This window comes from Silurus meridionalis, chromosome 5 (genome assembly GCF_014805685.1).
Source record: "Silurus meridionalis isolate SWU-2019-XX chromosome 5, ASM1480568v1, whole genome shotgun sequence".
NCBI lineage: Eukaryota > Metazoa > Chordata > Actinopteri > Siluriformes > Siluridae > Silurus > Silurus meridionalis.
This window is the reverse complement of record NC_060888.1, coordinates 20750752-20766900: the sequence shown is the minus strand read 5'-3', so window position 1 is coordinate 20766900 and position 16149 is coordinate 20750752. Positions and strand designations below refer to the sequence as shown.

The 16149-nt window shown below is 39.9% G+C and overlaps 1 protein-coding gene across 1 annotated transcript in view; it reads right to left on the bottom strand.

Moving 5' to 3' along the window:
* slit3 (slit homolog 3 (Drosophila)) overlaps positions 1–16149 on the bottom strand; it is a 160424-nt gene that overhangs the window by 35595 nt on the left and 108680 nt on the right. The window contains exons 12-19 of the mRNA XM_046849526.1: positions 15475–15546; positions 11447–11590; positions 10970–11133; positions 7494–7644; positions 5943–6017; positions 5116–5259; positions 3825–3968; positions 938–1101 (exon numbers count right to left, since the gene is read on the bottom strand). Of these exons, the coding sequence (XP_046705482.1) occupies positions 938–1101; positions 3825–3968; positions 5116–5259; positions 5943–6017; positions 7494–7644; positions 10970–11133; positions 11447–11590; positions 15475–15546 (1058 nt within the window). The remainder of the gene's footprint in view (positions 1–937; positions 1102–3824; positions 3969–5115; positions 5260–5942; positions 6018–7493; positions 7645–10969; positions 11134–11446; positions 11591–15474; positions 15547–16149) is intronic.

The following is a 16149-nucleotide window of genomic DNA, read 5'->3' as shown; positions in this document are numbered from 1 at the left end:
CGTAATCACCTCTCTTTTGCTCAGCAAGAAAAAAAGAGCAGCAGTCTTTTTAGTAAATTTGGTTTTGGAGGGTAGAGTGGGGGTGATATGGCCGGAGATCAGCCAAACACTCGAAACCAGGCTGGAACACATGCGTTGTGCTAACTAATTACCCTCTTACTTTCTTCGTGAGCTCTCTTCCTTTGAACCCCTTCCTTTCAAAGTGTTCTGCTGCCTGCATCTGTGCTGTCTATTCCCTGAAGCTCTTAAGCAGCAAAAGAGCTGCTTTCCCCAGAACACTTGGGCTTTGGCGGCAAGGCTTGACTCTCGCTGCGATTCTGGCCAGACAGAAGCCAAACCACATTTCCTTTTTCTCTGTTAAAATTTACAGCGGCGCAGTGGGACAGCGGTTCTCCCTTAGCGTCTGTAGGAAAATGGCTGCCGATTGGCTCTAAAAGCTGGCTGAAGCCTGATAATGAGAGGGGTCTTGCGGTCTGATTTGCACTCCTCATGCCCTCTCTATGCTGGGAAGGGGTCGTGTGTGATTTATGCCCATCCTGAATAACATATAGGCCATTTTAGATTTGAAGAAACCACTCCGAGATGGGTTGTGGAGTAATCCACGGCCCCGGGGAGTGACCAGAAGCACGGCTTGTTCAGATCAAACTAGCATGACTCGATTGGAAGATGCATGTAATCATAAGCGAAGTGTAAATGACTCATAATAACTGAGCTCCGCTGAGCTGGAGAAAGTTCACCGAGCACCGGATTCTTTAACTGCTGCCATGTGGTTGGCGTTTCTGACATCCGAAGACCTGTGTGCTGGAGTCGCAATTGTGCGCATGAAGGAGTATTCTGATGTATGAGTACGCATATGGAATGAATGCTGATGAATGAGTAAACAGGCCTATGAATTAGGCATAACGAGTGAGTTAAGAAGCTGTACAGCTATGTGTACCATCACAGGTGAAGTCAGGCGTTGCCACGTCCTGAATGGGGATTTCCTTCAGGAAGGCTGGCTTCTGGCATCTGGGATTTCCACTCACCACCCTGGTTTTCTTCAGCCACTGGCCTAGCCATGCCAAGTGACAATCACACACATATGGGTTGGACAGCAGGTTGCTGTAGAAAAGAGGACAAAAAACAGACATTCATAGTATAAACCCTCCTTCAGATAGAAATTGTACAATGTGGTACCATGGCCACTTTTTTTCTAAATGCCAAACTCAAAATAAAGACAATGATTTTGTCCGAAATAAATGCCTAGGCTCCGACAACCTTGAGAATATGCAGGCAGCATGAATGACAGGCAATCAGAGACGCCCCCTTGCTCAGATTGGTTGAATATTGAGTGCCCACATCATCAGATATTTTTTCTTCTAATTTACAGTAGTTCAGAAATCAATAAAAAGGAATTGTATTTTATTGGCTGTTGTTGGAATATGAGATGGAACTGACCATCACTAAGATTTTTCTTCACTATTTTATCCTGTTCAACTGAATCCAGTTTATATTCCAGGAACGCTGGTTGTGAAGCAAAAAATATTCCCTTTGACAGAATTCCGATTGCAAGGCAATTTACTGCAATGTTTTTGAAGAAAACCAGAGGAAACCAACCCATGCAGAGATAAAGTGAACATGCAAACGTCCAGCAATAGCTCAATTGCAGAATCACACTGAACATTTTACCCGATTTCAATTTTTCACTGTTTAAACAAAACAATAAAAATGATACAAAAGCTATTATTTCAGTGACAATTGTAGCAACAAACAATTTCACTGCAGCGCTGCAAGACATTTCTCTTTCTCAAAAATACGGCCGAAACATAATTTAAAGACACATTTTTATCACATCTGAGCTGAGCCAGGCTCTAACCTCCATCTCCGAGTCTGTTAAATGGACCACAGGAGTGGAGCTTTCAGGACCAAGATACTGACCCATTTTTCAAAGGTCCTCTCAGAGCTCCAGAAGCTTGTCTATTGGAGCAAGACCCTAAATCATAAAAGTTTAGCCTCCAGCTGAAGGCATCACTGGCCATGAGTCAGCGCAGCTATAAGCGAGAGGCCTGTCTGACTGATGCGGTGTTTTAGCGTCCCCATCTTCAGCTGCAGCCGACTCACTAGTGCTGCTGTGGAGCCACTTTAATCGCAAGCAGCAAATGGTGCATCCGAGAGCTGTTGTTCTGCACCACCCTACAGCACGGATTAATTAAGTGAGCTGACCTTCCAATGCACTGCCAACATACGCGTGAGGGCTTGCAGGCAGCAGCGCACGTTAATACCCGAGCAGGCCTGCCATGTGCTTGCCTTTAATTATTCACATGGTGCTCTGTGAACAACAAAGCATCGAATGGGCTCATTATCTTCATAAAAAGCATGAATAAAAGACATATCAAACACAAGAAGAGCAGCTTTAGTTGTCGCTTTTTTTCTGCTAATTTTTGGTAACCAGTTCACAGTTCTTTTGGTTAACAAACGTTGTTTTGCTTGAGGAATATAAAAGCAACATACTATAATGGGTTAATGCAAGCACTACGAAATGGTTACCAGAACAATAGGGAAAGATTTTCGGAACCATAGCGGGTTACTGCAAGGCCATATAAAATTCATGCCAATGCTCTCTAAACCATAATATAACCAAAACCAAACATTTTAAAAATGTTCTGGGGGGGGGCAGTGATATTTCGTTGGCTAAACGCCTTCTGAATAAAGGTAAATCCACATTACTGCAGAGTGAAATTCTTCTTTTGCATATACCAGCAATGTTAGGAAGCTGGGGTCAGCCATGGTACTATGCCCCTGGAGCACAGAAGGTTAAGGGCCTTGCACAAGAGTGGCAGCTTGGCGATACTCTGGCTTGAAACACCAACCTTCTGATCAGTAACCAAGAAATCTTTTTGTTTGGAGGAACTGTAGAAACCCGCTCCTCTTTTTCTGAGCAAGAGATAAATATGACCCAACATAACTGAATACGCATAGAAATATTCTAGATTATTCTAATCTTTTCCATTCGATTCTAGCACAAGGTAAGTGTTTTCCCTATGCACTGTATCTTCCCCAAGCTCCTTTTCATCATTCCTTTAAATGTTAAAAAGCTATTTTCACCTGGAAATACCAAAATATCTTGACGCTTCTAACCAACAACCAACAAAAAGTATATCAGTCACATTTCAGTCAGTGTAATCATAGTAATTAATAATGCAGGCATGTTATAGTTTATTAATACTTTGATCTTATAATTTTATACACATAAACTGTAGGCCTGAAATATTTCGGACGCCATCGAAACACAACGTTTGAATGCGTTTTCTAGTAGAAAAAAAAAAAAAATTTGTCGTTCGTGTTGTTCGTCATGCCTGAAGGAAGCCAAACCCAAAGACTGACATCAGATGTTGGATTGAAAGTGGTGAGTGACCAAGAAAACAACCTCAGAATTCAGAAAGGCATCTGCAAACAATAATGTGAAAAGAAAAGCATGCGTTCTCTGATTGCACCATATGCAATGCGATTATAATAGCAGTGTGATTGGGGTTGCGTTTTTTTGTGTTTTTTTAACTTCCTGTCTAAGAACAGTCCAGGTCTTAACTCTGAGCTACACGACACCAACCGCAATTTTTGATTTCCAGATCGAATGAACACAGATTGACTGATACATGTGTCAATGAATCATAACAGCAGTAAAATCTGAAGAGCATGTTCTATTACATATCTTAACCAGTAATTGGGTAATAAATTACCTTATACGATCTTATGATTCCAACTAAATTCAAATTGTTATAGGTTCATATGACTTCTGGCTTTGTATCACTACATTTTTGTGTTTTTGTGTACCAATGAGAACTCACATGGTTGACAGGGAGTGCAGGGTGAAGAAGGCTCCTGGGACGATAGTGGAGATGCGATTGTCGTAGAGAGACAGAAGACGTACTGAGCTGAGGCCTGTAAAAGTGGTGTTGTCCACACAGGTGATCTGATTGCTCCTCAGCATCCTACAGGAATACACATACACGCAAACACACACACATGAGGGTTAGACAATGGTTAAAGTCACCTAATGCTTGTTAAAAAAAATCATAAAATTCGTTAAACTTTTGATGCGCTCTTTCCCTGGCAAGGGCATTATCCCCGACCTTCATCTGCATACAGGAACATGACTGGCACTTATATTTTATGATGTAATAGCTCATCTTGAACATGTTGCGTACTGGCTTTACATTGCTCATGAGATTTTCACCTCTGCTGTGTTGGCAGTAAAAAGTGCTGCAGTTGCCATATTCACACTCTGAGCAGACTACTTAAGTAATTTCTCAATGAAAGCTCACTTTGATTATTACATTACAAAGACATTAATGTTCTGTCACAAGGACATAGAGATTTTTATTACAGAATCTGAGGACCATTGCTGAAGTATCCAGCAAATGAAATGCAAGTGAAAACCTTAAAAGATTTGGTAGACATATAAGGAAATTTATAAAACATGTATATGTGTGTGTGTGTGTATGTGCATTGAAAAAGACACAGGCTGAAATAATCAGGGCCTCTAAAAGAAGCCCAGCTGCACAAATGGGATAAATGCAAACCAGAGGCTGTTGGGACGCAAATGTGAAAGCAGCAAATTCCGCATTAGATCCTGACAAACAGGGACCTGAGACAGGCAAACTCAATTTAGGCATCATGTTCCTGGGATTTAAAAGCCACGAAATTCAATACTGCTGAACCATGATTCCATTCATTTGCTTTTAAGCACTGCTCTCTCTCCAATTTGGCTAATTAGGTGAACAGCAGAGCATAGCAAGGCCATTCTGAACTCCCAGGCTCCACACGCTGCTTTACTGTAGCATCTTTGATGTCGCAGCATTCTGCTTGTGACAGGGAGTCCAGGATCTTCTCTGCGTAGTTAAAATCCTCCTCAGATCTGATGAGTGAAATTTGGTTTGCTGATCCTTGAACTATTCTAGGGAGAAAAATCGGCTAGATTCTATATTTTAGCAACAATTTTTCAAAATAATCTGTTTCCATAGCTTGGGAATTTGACACAATAGTGAACTTTAATGTGATTTTGTGGCTCCTTGTGTGTTTACACTGAAACTAAAGCCCCTGCCCGTGGTCGGGAAGGGATAATAGGACTTGACTCACAGGGTTTTAAGGCCACTCAGTCCTCTGAACATGCGCCCTTGGACGGCCGGTAGCTTGTTTCCAGTGAGTAGGAGCTCAAGGACGCCTCCAGCGCCATCAAACACACCCTCCCGAATCTCCCGCAGCTTATTGTTACTCAGGTTTCTGGAATGAAACAACAAACAGAGATCGTCATGCATCAAGCTTCTTCGTTGGAAAAAATCAACATAAACCTGTCAACCAGTTTTATCTGCTCTGGCTTCAAAATCTCCCACATTTCCATTTGGACTTGTAAAACACAGACTGCTTTGGGATTATACGACTACATGTTAAGTATATTATTTTTTAAACGTTCGAAAACGTTTAATACGTTCTTTATTCATAATCACCAGTTAGAATCGAATTTAATGGGTTCTTAAGCGCACATTTATGACATCTGGCAACATGCTATCTCAGCCGTGTTCTAGTGATTCACTGGCTGATTGCAATCTGTGCTTCGGTAAAACGAGAGGAGGGGAACTTTAAGGACGCCTCCTATTCGTAATGAGTTCGACAGCACCATAACGTAAGCAATTTCATGCCTGATAAATCACCGGCCTTCTTTCCAAAAGACCACCGCTTTTCCCATCTCCAGAGTGGGTGGCGAATATTGCCAGACAATAAATCCCACTGCGCTTTCGCCCATTTCGGCCCAATATTCTGCTGCCTTTTCTATCCACGCCGCCTACATGGCTCATCACGCATAAAGTTATTGACATTAAATGCACAGTCGGATGTCCCAAATGGCAGCCAACAAGCCCTCCTTCCTGCTTGAAAGTGAAAATGGATGAAAATGAACAGCAACGTACATCTTCCTAAGGTTTGGGAGCTTCTTAAAGGCCCCCATGGTGTCCAGAGATGAGATTTCATTGTCGTTTAGGCGCCTGGAGAAGACAAAAAAGAGACAGAGTGAGTGGTGGGGAGGTGGAGAGAGAGAGGTTAATGAGTCACCGGTGAGTCATAACATGGAGCAACATGGAGATAAAGTATATTAAATGTAGGAGATATAATCAAACATACATATATGTATGTATGTATGTATTTATGTATGTATGCATGTATGTATGTATGTATGTATGTATGTATGTTTCGTTACAGAGTAGTTCCTATACATTTAAATGATTCATATTATATTCTAAATTGACTTATTCAACAGAAAGTAATTCTGATATTGCAGAAATGCTGTGTCTGATTCTCAGTCCTTTGCATATAAAGTAATATTCCAGAAATATAAATAAATATATATTTAAATATGAATAAATATTTAAACAAATAAAAAAAAACTGTTATTTAGTCTACCTTATTTGTAACACAAAATATGCAAATAGGTATAGATAGAAACTAGGTTAATAAAAAGGTTATGAGTATTATTTCGAACAAAATTATATTGCTGTGATTCAGAAAGCAAACCTCACAGTGAGATGACATGGCAGAGCCGAGCTCAGAGTTACAAAACAACCGTTCACAGTGACAGAAACCAAAAGAAACTTTGTCAAAACACCTCCAAGAGTGAAAGTAATTGACGGAATGAATGAGAAGAGGACGGAATATGTGAGTCACAATCTGATCTCACATAAGCGGAAAGATGTGGATACCAAGAAGGACATTGAAAAAAAATAATAAAATACAGCTAACGTTCCTGTAAGCTAAATTTCACTTGCACTATGAAGAAACAGAGACAGAGTAGGAGACAGATAGAGCAGGTGTAGGAGGCCTAGGGTGTGATTGATGAGTGAAGTTGATGGTACTGGAGAGGGGAAAAAAACAGCCGTGTCCTCTACACATGAGCAGAAGGGCGAGAGGCATCGAGGGAACAGCTCGAGTACTGCATAAACCTAACAGTCCAGGAAAAGCCTGTGGCAGTCGTTCACCATCGACCGGCATGAGATATGAGATAGAGAATGCAAGAAGATAGGGAATGGACAAGCAGGACAGAGAGAGGTGCAGTGAAGTGCAGGAACAGCCACTACCTAGATGGACTCTACACCGTGTTCAGTCAGCAATGTGAGTTTGGGAAAGAGATTAATTGTGTGTATGTGCATGTGGAGCCACTCACTTTATAAAATTGTGGACAAAATGTATACCCTTTATGCTTCTGTAATATTACAGATTACTGCAGTTATGAAATGGCCAAAGCCAGAACATTTATATATCTCAATGGATGACAAAGCAAAATCAATGTAATACCTGTCAATCAGTTCTTTAATTGGACTGATAACCACATTAACCACATAATAAACACATTTTGTGTAAAGAATGTTTGTCATTTGTAGTATTGTAAAACACTTTAGTTTTTTAGGTGGAGCATAAAAGCAAAAGCAAAAAGCTAAATTATTTGTGTGTGTTGTGTGACTGCTTACAGATCAGTGGTGTGTTCAGGAAGGTGGGGAGGGATGCTGGTGAGTTTAAGGTTGGAACAATCCACCACGGTTCCCTCACAGCGACAGCGTTCAGGGCAAACCAGGTCCTGGAAACACTCGCCTGTTAGACGACTCCGGTAGTCCTCTGAACCTGACACACACAGGATAGAGAAAAAGAAGATAGATAGATTGATAGAGAGAGAGAGAGAGAGAGAGAGAGAGAGAGAGAGAGAGAGAGAGAGAGAGAGAGAGAATCAGAAAACAGCCATTAATTTACCCAAATACATGTTTGCACGAATAAACACTCATATCTGAGGAAACACATACCACAACCGTGCATCACAGTATCTTATTGCAGATCTTCTTTTACTCCATCACACTCAGACATCCCTACGCTCATGCACAAACATGAACTCCCCATACATGCCTTAGTTCTATACAAACATTCATCTTCTTGTGGGGAACGGCTGTGTGTGCTGATAAAGTGGGCCGAACAGCGCGAGGTCACTTGTTGGAGGTCCGCTCCTGAGATGTTTGACAGAACAAAAACTGTGGAGGTTTCTGGAGCGCAGGAGAAGCTGGCATTTTTGATTTTTGATTTTTTTTTCATTGTGCTACATCTTGGTCACATGACCCATGTCTTTCCACAAGTACTGTTTAGATTATTCCTCCTCTCCTCCTTCTTACTGTCTTTCACTGTCTTTTCCTGTCTTGTGCAAGGGACTTTTTGTACAACAAGGTTGTGCAAAATTTACCATTTGCAAACCTTATCATATGACATCACCACAATACAGTTTTATATATAAAAAAAAAAAATTATAATAATAATAATTATATATATATATATATATATATATATATATATATATATATATATATATATATATATATATAAAGTATGTTATTAAGCTTGCTAAAGTAAGATAATGTTTTTAACTGGACTTACACAACAAAATATTTCAGATGACCTAGCTTGCTAGCACCAGGACTAATGTTAGGGTAAAGGTTTATACAACATTAGCTACCTTGCTAGCAAACTGGGCTAATATTTTAGGTTACACAGTGAATTATATTACCTAAATCTTAGCTAGCTTTCCTGCAAATTATCTAGCTATTTGACATAAAATTAATGCTTCTAAACTATTAAATTGTGTATTAAATATATTTTTCGAGTTGAACATTATTTTTCGAGTTGAACATTAATTTGTAGCTATTTTGGCAAACCTACCTTTAACATTTAACTTAAGAGTAAAAGCTTGGTAGATTTTAATCCATTATATATTGCAATTCAAGCGAACGTATGATATCAAGTGAAATAAAATGAAAGAAATTTTGAATTTCAATAAACACTATTGTTTAACAGAAGTAATTGTAAAAGTTAAACCTGCATTAATTATGTCACAACACATGATTATATGTGAAACATATTTACAGTGGGCAAATAGATAGTTATAATAATAATAATAATAACTCTGGAAGGTGGAAACAGCAAACATGTAGAGTAATGGCAGACAAAAGGCTAGAAATGATGTCACATGATTGTGTTTACAATTGGCTGGTAAACTATAATTAAACTCTAATCTTGTTGACCCCTTTCCACTAATTAAATCAGAACACACATGTTTAATGCTTAAGCCCTTTTCAGGACATGCTTGCTATGGCCGAAGGTCCTTGACAGTAGCTGCTGAATTCGAGTCGACAAGCGCTGCCTTGTTCTTCTTCCTTGTGGTGGGCTAGAAGTGCCCTATCCCAGAATGCCATGCTGCGTGCGAGTGTGTCCAGCGGTCCCTGGTGCTTGACGGAACCATGTGAGGCGAGTGTAGGCGGCGGCACATGGTTAGATCAAGCACAAGAGACAGCTGCACCAGGGGCCTGGGGGCCCGGGGCCAGGAGTGGAGAGGAAGAGGAGGAGAGGAAGAGGAGGAGAGAGGTGGAGGAGCAGCCAGGAAGAGAGCAGGAAGCCGCTGAGAAAAGCATTCATCACTTTCCCTGCTGCTGTTACAGTGGGACCATAGCTCTGCCCATAACACAATAGCACAGACAGATAGACAGACAAACAGACAGAGACATGACTGGCACACACAGGACAAAAAGGAGTGCAGCGAAGCCCTCTGCTGCTGTGCACACCCACACACCCTCACACACACTCACACGGTTCGTGCACAAACCCTTGGCGCTGAGTGTGTGTTGGCTCTCCCACCGTGCTTGTTACTGTGCTGCTATAGGGACACAGGCAGAGCTGTAATTAGGGGAAATCCTGGGGTTAATATCAAAGCAAGCGGCGGTTGCGCACAGCATTGAGCACACACACACACTACGCTCGCTACAGTCGACAGAAGCGCTTCCCTTTCATAGCCATTTTCATGGCTGCAACGTCCCACAGATCTTGATGAACCTTCAAAAATGCATTCTGATGGTTTTCGGTTTCACCGCGTATCCTGGTGATGTCCCATGAGCATTCTGAAGCCTGGCAGTGTGTATGTAGAACTGCTCCAGGCCTGAGGATGCCACACAGCTCCCTCTCCAGGGAAAAGATACACATTCTCTCTCTCTCTCACACACACACACACACACACACACACACACACACACACACACACACACACACATACAATAACACATGCAAAATCCTAGTAGTCACCAAGACAGTGCTACCTGTGAGTCCCTTCGCTGGGATTTTTAAAGAAATTGAATAAATGTCGCAAATATTACAAAACCTACTGTCCATGCATCACCCATTTTAGGTTAGCTTTCCATCACTGCTGATATATACTGTAGATAGTAGCTAGGCTAGCTTATGAAAGCATCCTAATTCCGCTAGAAGAAAATGTTACAGAATAGTTAATTCACAACGATTTCACATTTAGTGAACTTACTATCAAATTTGGTACCCAGCTAATGTTACCCAGCATGCTTTCCACTGTTGATTGCATCATAAAATCACCTGATCATATCTAGCTTGATCGCTTGCTTTGCTATCAACAGCAGTGTTTTAGTCAAAATCCGAATTATCGCAAACAGAAGCTTCGGAAACAAAACTTGGCTGGCTACTAATCTTAAGCAAGCCAGCTAACAAAGCTAACTTTTATTAGATTCGATTGTAAAAATCAATATTAAGTAATGCTTGCTTAAAACTATACAAATTCAAGTCTCCTTCTAAGGAGAACATCTAATTTTGTTGCCAGTATTGCACTCTGTGTCTGGTTTTTAGATCTCTTATATGTATTTATATATCAGATATATTTAACCAGCATGTCTAAACATGTTCCATTCCTGCCTGGAAAGATTTTAAGTGGTACTGTTGGCTGGCATGTCCACAGTAATCTGCCAAACCTCTGATTTTGTCCTTGAACTCAACAAGTGTGAATCAGTGGACCCTATGAGGCCATGTGTGTGTGTGTGTGTGTGTGTGTGTGTGTGTGTGTGAGAGAGAGAGAGAGAGAGAGAGAAAGAGAGTGTGAGTGTGTTAAGTCTACCTGTGCAACGGAACTTCTTGCCCTTGATCTGACTGATGCGCTTGTTGGCGAGGCGGCGCGGGTGGCTGCAGCGTGCCCCACTCGTCTCGATGGGGTTGTCAAACAGGTAGTCAGCCAGCCACTTCAGGTGGCAGTCACACATGAAGGGATTCTGAGCGAGATGTCTGAAAAGGTAAAGGGTTGTGAAAAGGAGATAAATGTGTCACAATGGAAGAAAAAAAAAATCCTAAAAAATGTTTTGTAATAATGTTTAGACTTTTAAAAGCTTAAATTGTTTTCACTCCACTATCGACTAACTTTAGTGCTAAAAAACCAATGTTGATTAAGTGATTAGAGTGTGTGTGAAAAATGTGAAGGAAATCTGATCTGAAGTGGTTGCTTAAAGACTAGAGTGTGCTTCCTAAATGTGATTGCGTGCATATGTGTGTGTGTGTGTGTGTGTGTGTGTGTGTGTGTGTGTGTGTGTGTGAGACCTACAGGGTCTTGATGGAGCGCAGTGGGGTAAACAGGCCTTTGCTGATGGTCTGCAGCTTGTTGTCATAGAGAGAGAGCAGATTGAGACTCTGCAGGTCTTTGAACGTGTTCACCCTCAGGCAGTTGATCTTGTTGGCGTTAAGCAGCCTGTATTGACCAAAAAAGACGTTTCATCCTTTAGTCGGAGCGGCGGCGAGTTCGAGCACACACAAAACCTTAACATAATACGCGTCTATCATTGATCAAATTTACTATTCACCCTTTTAGATTAAACCGCAGCTTTGAGCCTTGTTAAGGTTTGAAGTAAATTCTCTTCACAGCCACGCTGTTTACTATGGATGTGTTGCATTGTGGGATTTAAAGTAAAAAGCGGCTCTGAGGTGCTAGTGAGGTCCAGATCTAGACATTAGACAGGGAGCTTGAATAAAGTGAGAATAAAGCGACCAGCTTAGCACCTCTAAGGTGCATTTTCCTGGCAATTCTACCAAAATCTTTCACAACTAAAAGGACACAAATTTTTTAAATGTATTTATTTTTTTTTCTCATGGCTAAGCACAAAGCATGCCTCGCTGAGCCGACCAGCAAAGTCAGAGATGCTGTAAATTCATGATGCCACTGCCCTGGCATGCCAAACCGTTCAAAGGAGTAAAGTATTACAAACAGCATGCAACGCTATTTCTGTAAACCTAGAATAGAAAAAAAAAATCACAGGCTACATTTTGCTTTAGCCAGATTTTTATAGTGTATCAGGAATACAATTTACTAAAACACATTCATGTACTTAATACATGTCACATTTCATGGTCACTTAGATAACTTTGAAAATCCAGCTTAATACACTCAGACCCTTACATTATTTACAATTAATTTTTTTTGTTAAACCAGAAGCACATTTGCAATTTTCTTTTTACATTTATGTCTAGATGCCCTGCTTTTCCACCTGCTTTTTTACACTATTCAACGTCTTTTTTACTTAGACCGATTGACAATCGACAGCACGGGGCCTGCGTTTAATTACTGAAAGCTGTTCTAATGAGGCTTTGTCTCACAGTAAATGCATGCTTCGTTAGCCTGCTCACTGGGGGAGCTAATTAGGTGTGGGGAATTAAAAAAAAGACAAAAACAAGGAAACCCGATTCGCAGCAAGCCGCCATTTTTTGGGGAATGGTGCAAGGTGTTCCTTTTCTATGGGCACTTAGTTCTAACCAAACTCATTAGAGTAGTGTTTCCCAAACAGCACATTTGAGAGGCCAAAACACACTGTTGTTTTGCTCTGTGCTCCAATAGCACTTTGGACATAAATACTGAGCACCTACAATCAAAAACCTCTTTAAAAATATGATAAAATGGCTGCTGTCAGCAATCTACATCTGAGACATATAAGTCAACTGTTTAAAAGAGTTTTTATATAATTTACAGTCTCCATTGCAGTGACTGTGAATGCAGACAACCCCTTTTCCTTGTGTTTTTTCCTCCATCGCAGTTAAAATGTAGTTAAGTATCAGAAATAAACTGAAAATATCAAAAGCTGTATTGCGAATCAGAAGTTCCTGCTGTATTAATGCATTTGTTCAAACATGCTATAATTTCTAAAATTTCTTGTATAACAGAAGCTCCATATAATCTAACGGAACTGTAAATGCTGTTTCTCAAAAACAAACAATAAATCATTTTACAAAAAAGGTAAATAATTGATAAGGTGCATCTTTTAGTTTGGAGGCATTTATCTATATCACCAGTATTCAGTGCTTTGTACTGTACATGTCTGTAAACTCTTTGCAGACAGGGGAACTTGGTGCTTTCCGGTTTCTCACTATCCTGACAAACATTTTAGAGAAGTTGGTGTGGGAATGCATAAAATGTGTATAAGTGCTGTATAATATAAGCAATAACAGGAATGAACTTATTTTCCACAACATTAACTGCCAATAAATAGATAAAAAGGAAGTGTTGCTTGTTTAAATAGTTAAAAAATAAACCATGGAATAATTACTGCGATTTGGGTCAAGACACACCATGGGATGCGATCACAGCATGCTATCAGCATTAGCTCTCTTTAATTTACGTTCATTGAGCATGAAGTATGTACAGCTAAAAGCAAACAAAGGTCACTGAAAAAAAACAATTACAGAACAAAATTGTAATGATTTACACAATAGTGGAGGCATACTGTCGCACGCTACCAACAGTTGTGACAGAACATGAAAGGAAGTCAAGTCTGGAGAGTCACTTCTGGGTGTTAAAGTTAGAATGCTGAAATTTAGTTTTCCTTATTTTCAGTATTCTCTTTTTATATAAACTATATGGACAAAATTATTGGTACACCCGACTTTTCCAGTCATATGTGGTTCTTCTGCAAACTTTTATTACAAAGTTGGAGACAAATAATTGATGACAAAAGATGTTTTTGGATGAAACAGAATTAAAGTTTCTCTTCATTTGAATTAGGACCCCCAAACCTGTTCCAGCCTGACAATGCCCCTGTGCACAAAGCGAGCTCCAGGAACATATAGTTTACATGGGTCAGAGCTGAAAATTTTGAGTGAGCTGCTACAGAGCTCTGACATCAATCCTTTTGAAACATTTGGGATAAACTGCAATGTTTAGGGCACCCCAGGTCTCCTTACCAATGTACTTGTGGCTGAAACAATCACAAAACTCCACAAGCACACGTCAAAATCTAGTGGAACATCTTAAGAAGGGTGGAGGTTAGTATAACAGCAGATTGGGACTAAATGTGGAATGGGATATAAGTGTCCACAAATGTTTGTCCATATAGTTTAGAGAGCCTAATGGTTCTTAAAGTCAGGGAACTAAATACAAAAGTGTATTGAATGTTGTTTGGGATGTACTTTCTAATTCTAGAATGCTATTACATATGTCTCTAGTGGCAGTAGTTTGAATGAAGAATTACATTGTTGCAAAATTGCCAATATGAATGGTTTTCCAAAATAAAAAATCTCAATTAAAAAAAACTTGTAGCACAATCAAGCATTTGTAGCTGCAACAATCTTAAATAAAACACTTTGTTAAAAAAGATTTTAATCATTCTTAATATAAGATTAGGCTGTCCCTTTAGATGTGTTTTCATTGACCTGTTTCATTGCTTTTCGAAACAATGTCAATACATTTTCTTCAAATTTGGCAACATTGCACTATAATAGAGCAAACCTGAAAGTGCTCTTAGATTATTTTCTGCTTAATCTTTAGTAAAAGCTAGAATAGAAAGATATTGTCAGGAACTTTTTTGCCACTATGTACAGAAAGATTTTTGGTGACAAAAGCTGTTGATGTATAGGCAAAAATGTGGAGTGTGCATGAGTCTCTGAGGAGCATTTCGGTGCATTAAGGGGCGAAAAAATGTAAAAAGCAAAAACAAGGGTAATTTGACTCATTAGGGCGGCTAACAAGGCGAAGAATAGAAAGTGTGGAGTAGCACTGCTGGAATCGACGTGTACTCAGCCGATGATAACTTGCTGATGTATCCATGCTCGTATCTCGGTCCATAAGTGCACGCGCAAAAAAAACCAAAAACACCCCACACCCCCTGGAAACCCCTCCCCTTTACCACAAATTGTGTGAGGCAGCTCAAACAAGGTCATTAAAACACACAGATTTCCTCAAATGAGACCTCTAAACGCAGGCATCATGTTTGAGCAATGTTTCTGTGTCTACATCAATAGGACGAGGTGTAAGAGATATGCTTTGTAATCAGGCCCAATTTAAATGCTAATGATGTTAGGTACACTCTTGAGGAGGAGGAGAAACACCCGAAGAAATATTCACACGTCTGCCTCTAACAAGTCGCTCCATCTGAGAGTTTAAAAAAAAGGTTTTTCGGCTTTAACATGCTCTTTTTGTTCTTTTTACTTGGACTCTTTTTATGAGCGGAGCTGGGGGAAATGAAATAGCTCTCCTTGCAGAGTCCGCATTGGATCAGTACACGCATACACACACACACACACACACACACACACACACTATCCTATCCTGTTGCTACTGGTTGCAGATGGGATAGAAACAGTACTTACAGCAGTTGCAGAGAGACAAGGCCATCAAACAAGCCTTTGGGGATCTCAGCAATTTTGTTTCCATACAGAACCCTGTACATGCACAAAAACAAAACAAAGAAAGCTCTGTAAAATCACCACAGCATGATCACTGGCTGTCTAATTCACATCCTACATGACATACTCCTTTCTCCACTCTCTCCACACTACATTCCTAATAGTGACTGTATCCCACATATTGCACGTTGGGTTTTCTTTCTATCTCTGTTTTTTTATTTGCAGCCTAATAATCCAATAACAAAAAAAACCCTATTTAAACTGGAATAGAATGAAACATGGTTATTGTGAATGAGATATCGATGCAATTGATGTAGGTCTTTATTTTAATTGTATACTGTTTTTTTTAGATCATAATTACCATAATCTATGGCCATACTTTTTACCACGGAAAAAAAATTATAGTCATATCTTTTTACATCAATCTCTAGAAGAAATTACTTCGAAAATGACGGCAACAGCAGATTGGCATTAGATTCTGTAAAAACCCAGGAACAGCTGCAGAAATACTTTACTGGTGATTAAGAGATGTGAAAAATAGCACAGAAAATTTCTCATATTAGTAATTAATATAAGGTTATCAGCACTAATGTCTGTTTCTACATACAGTGATTCAGCAATTCTAATAGATGAGCCCAG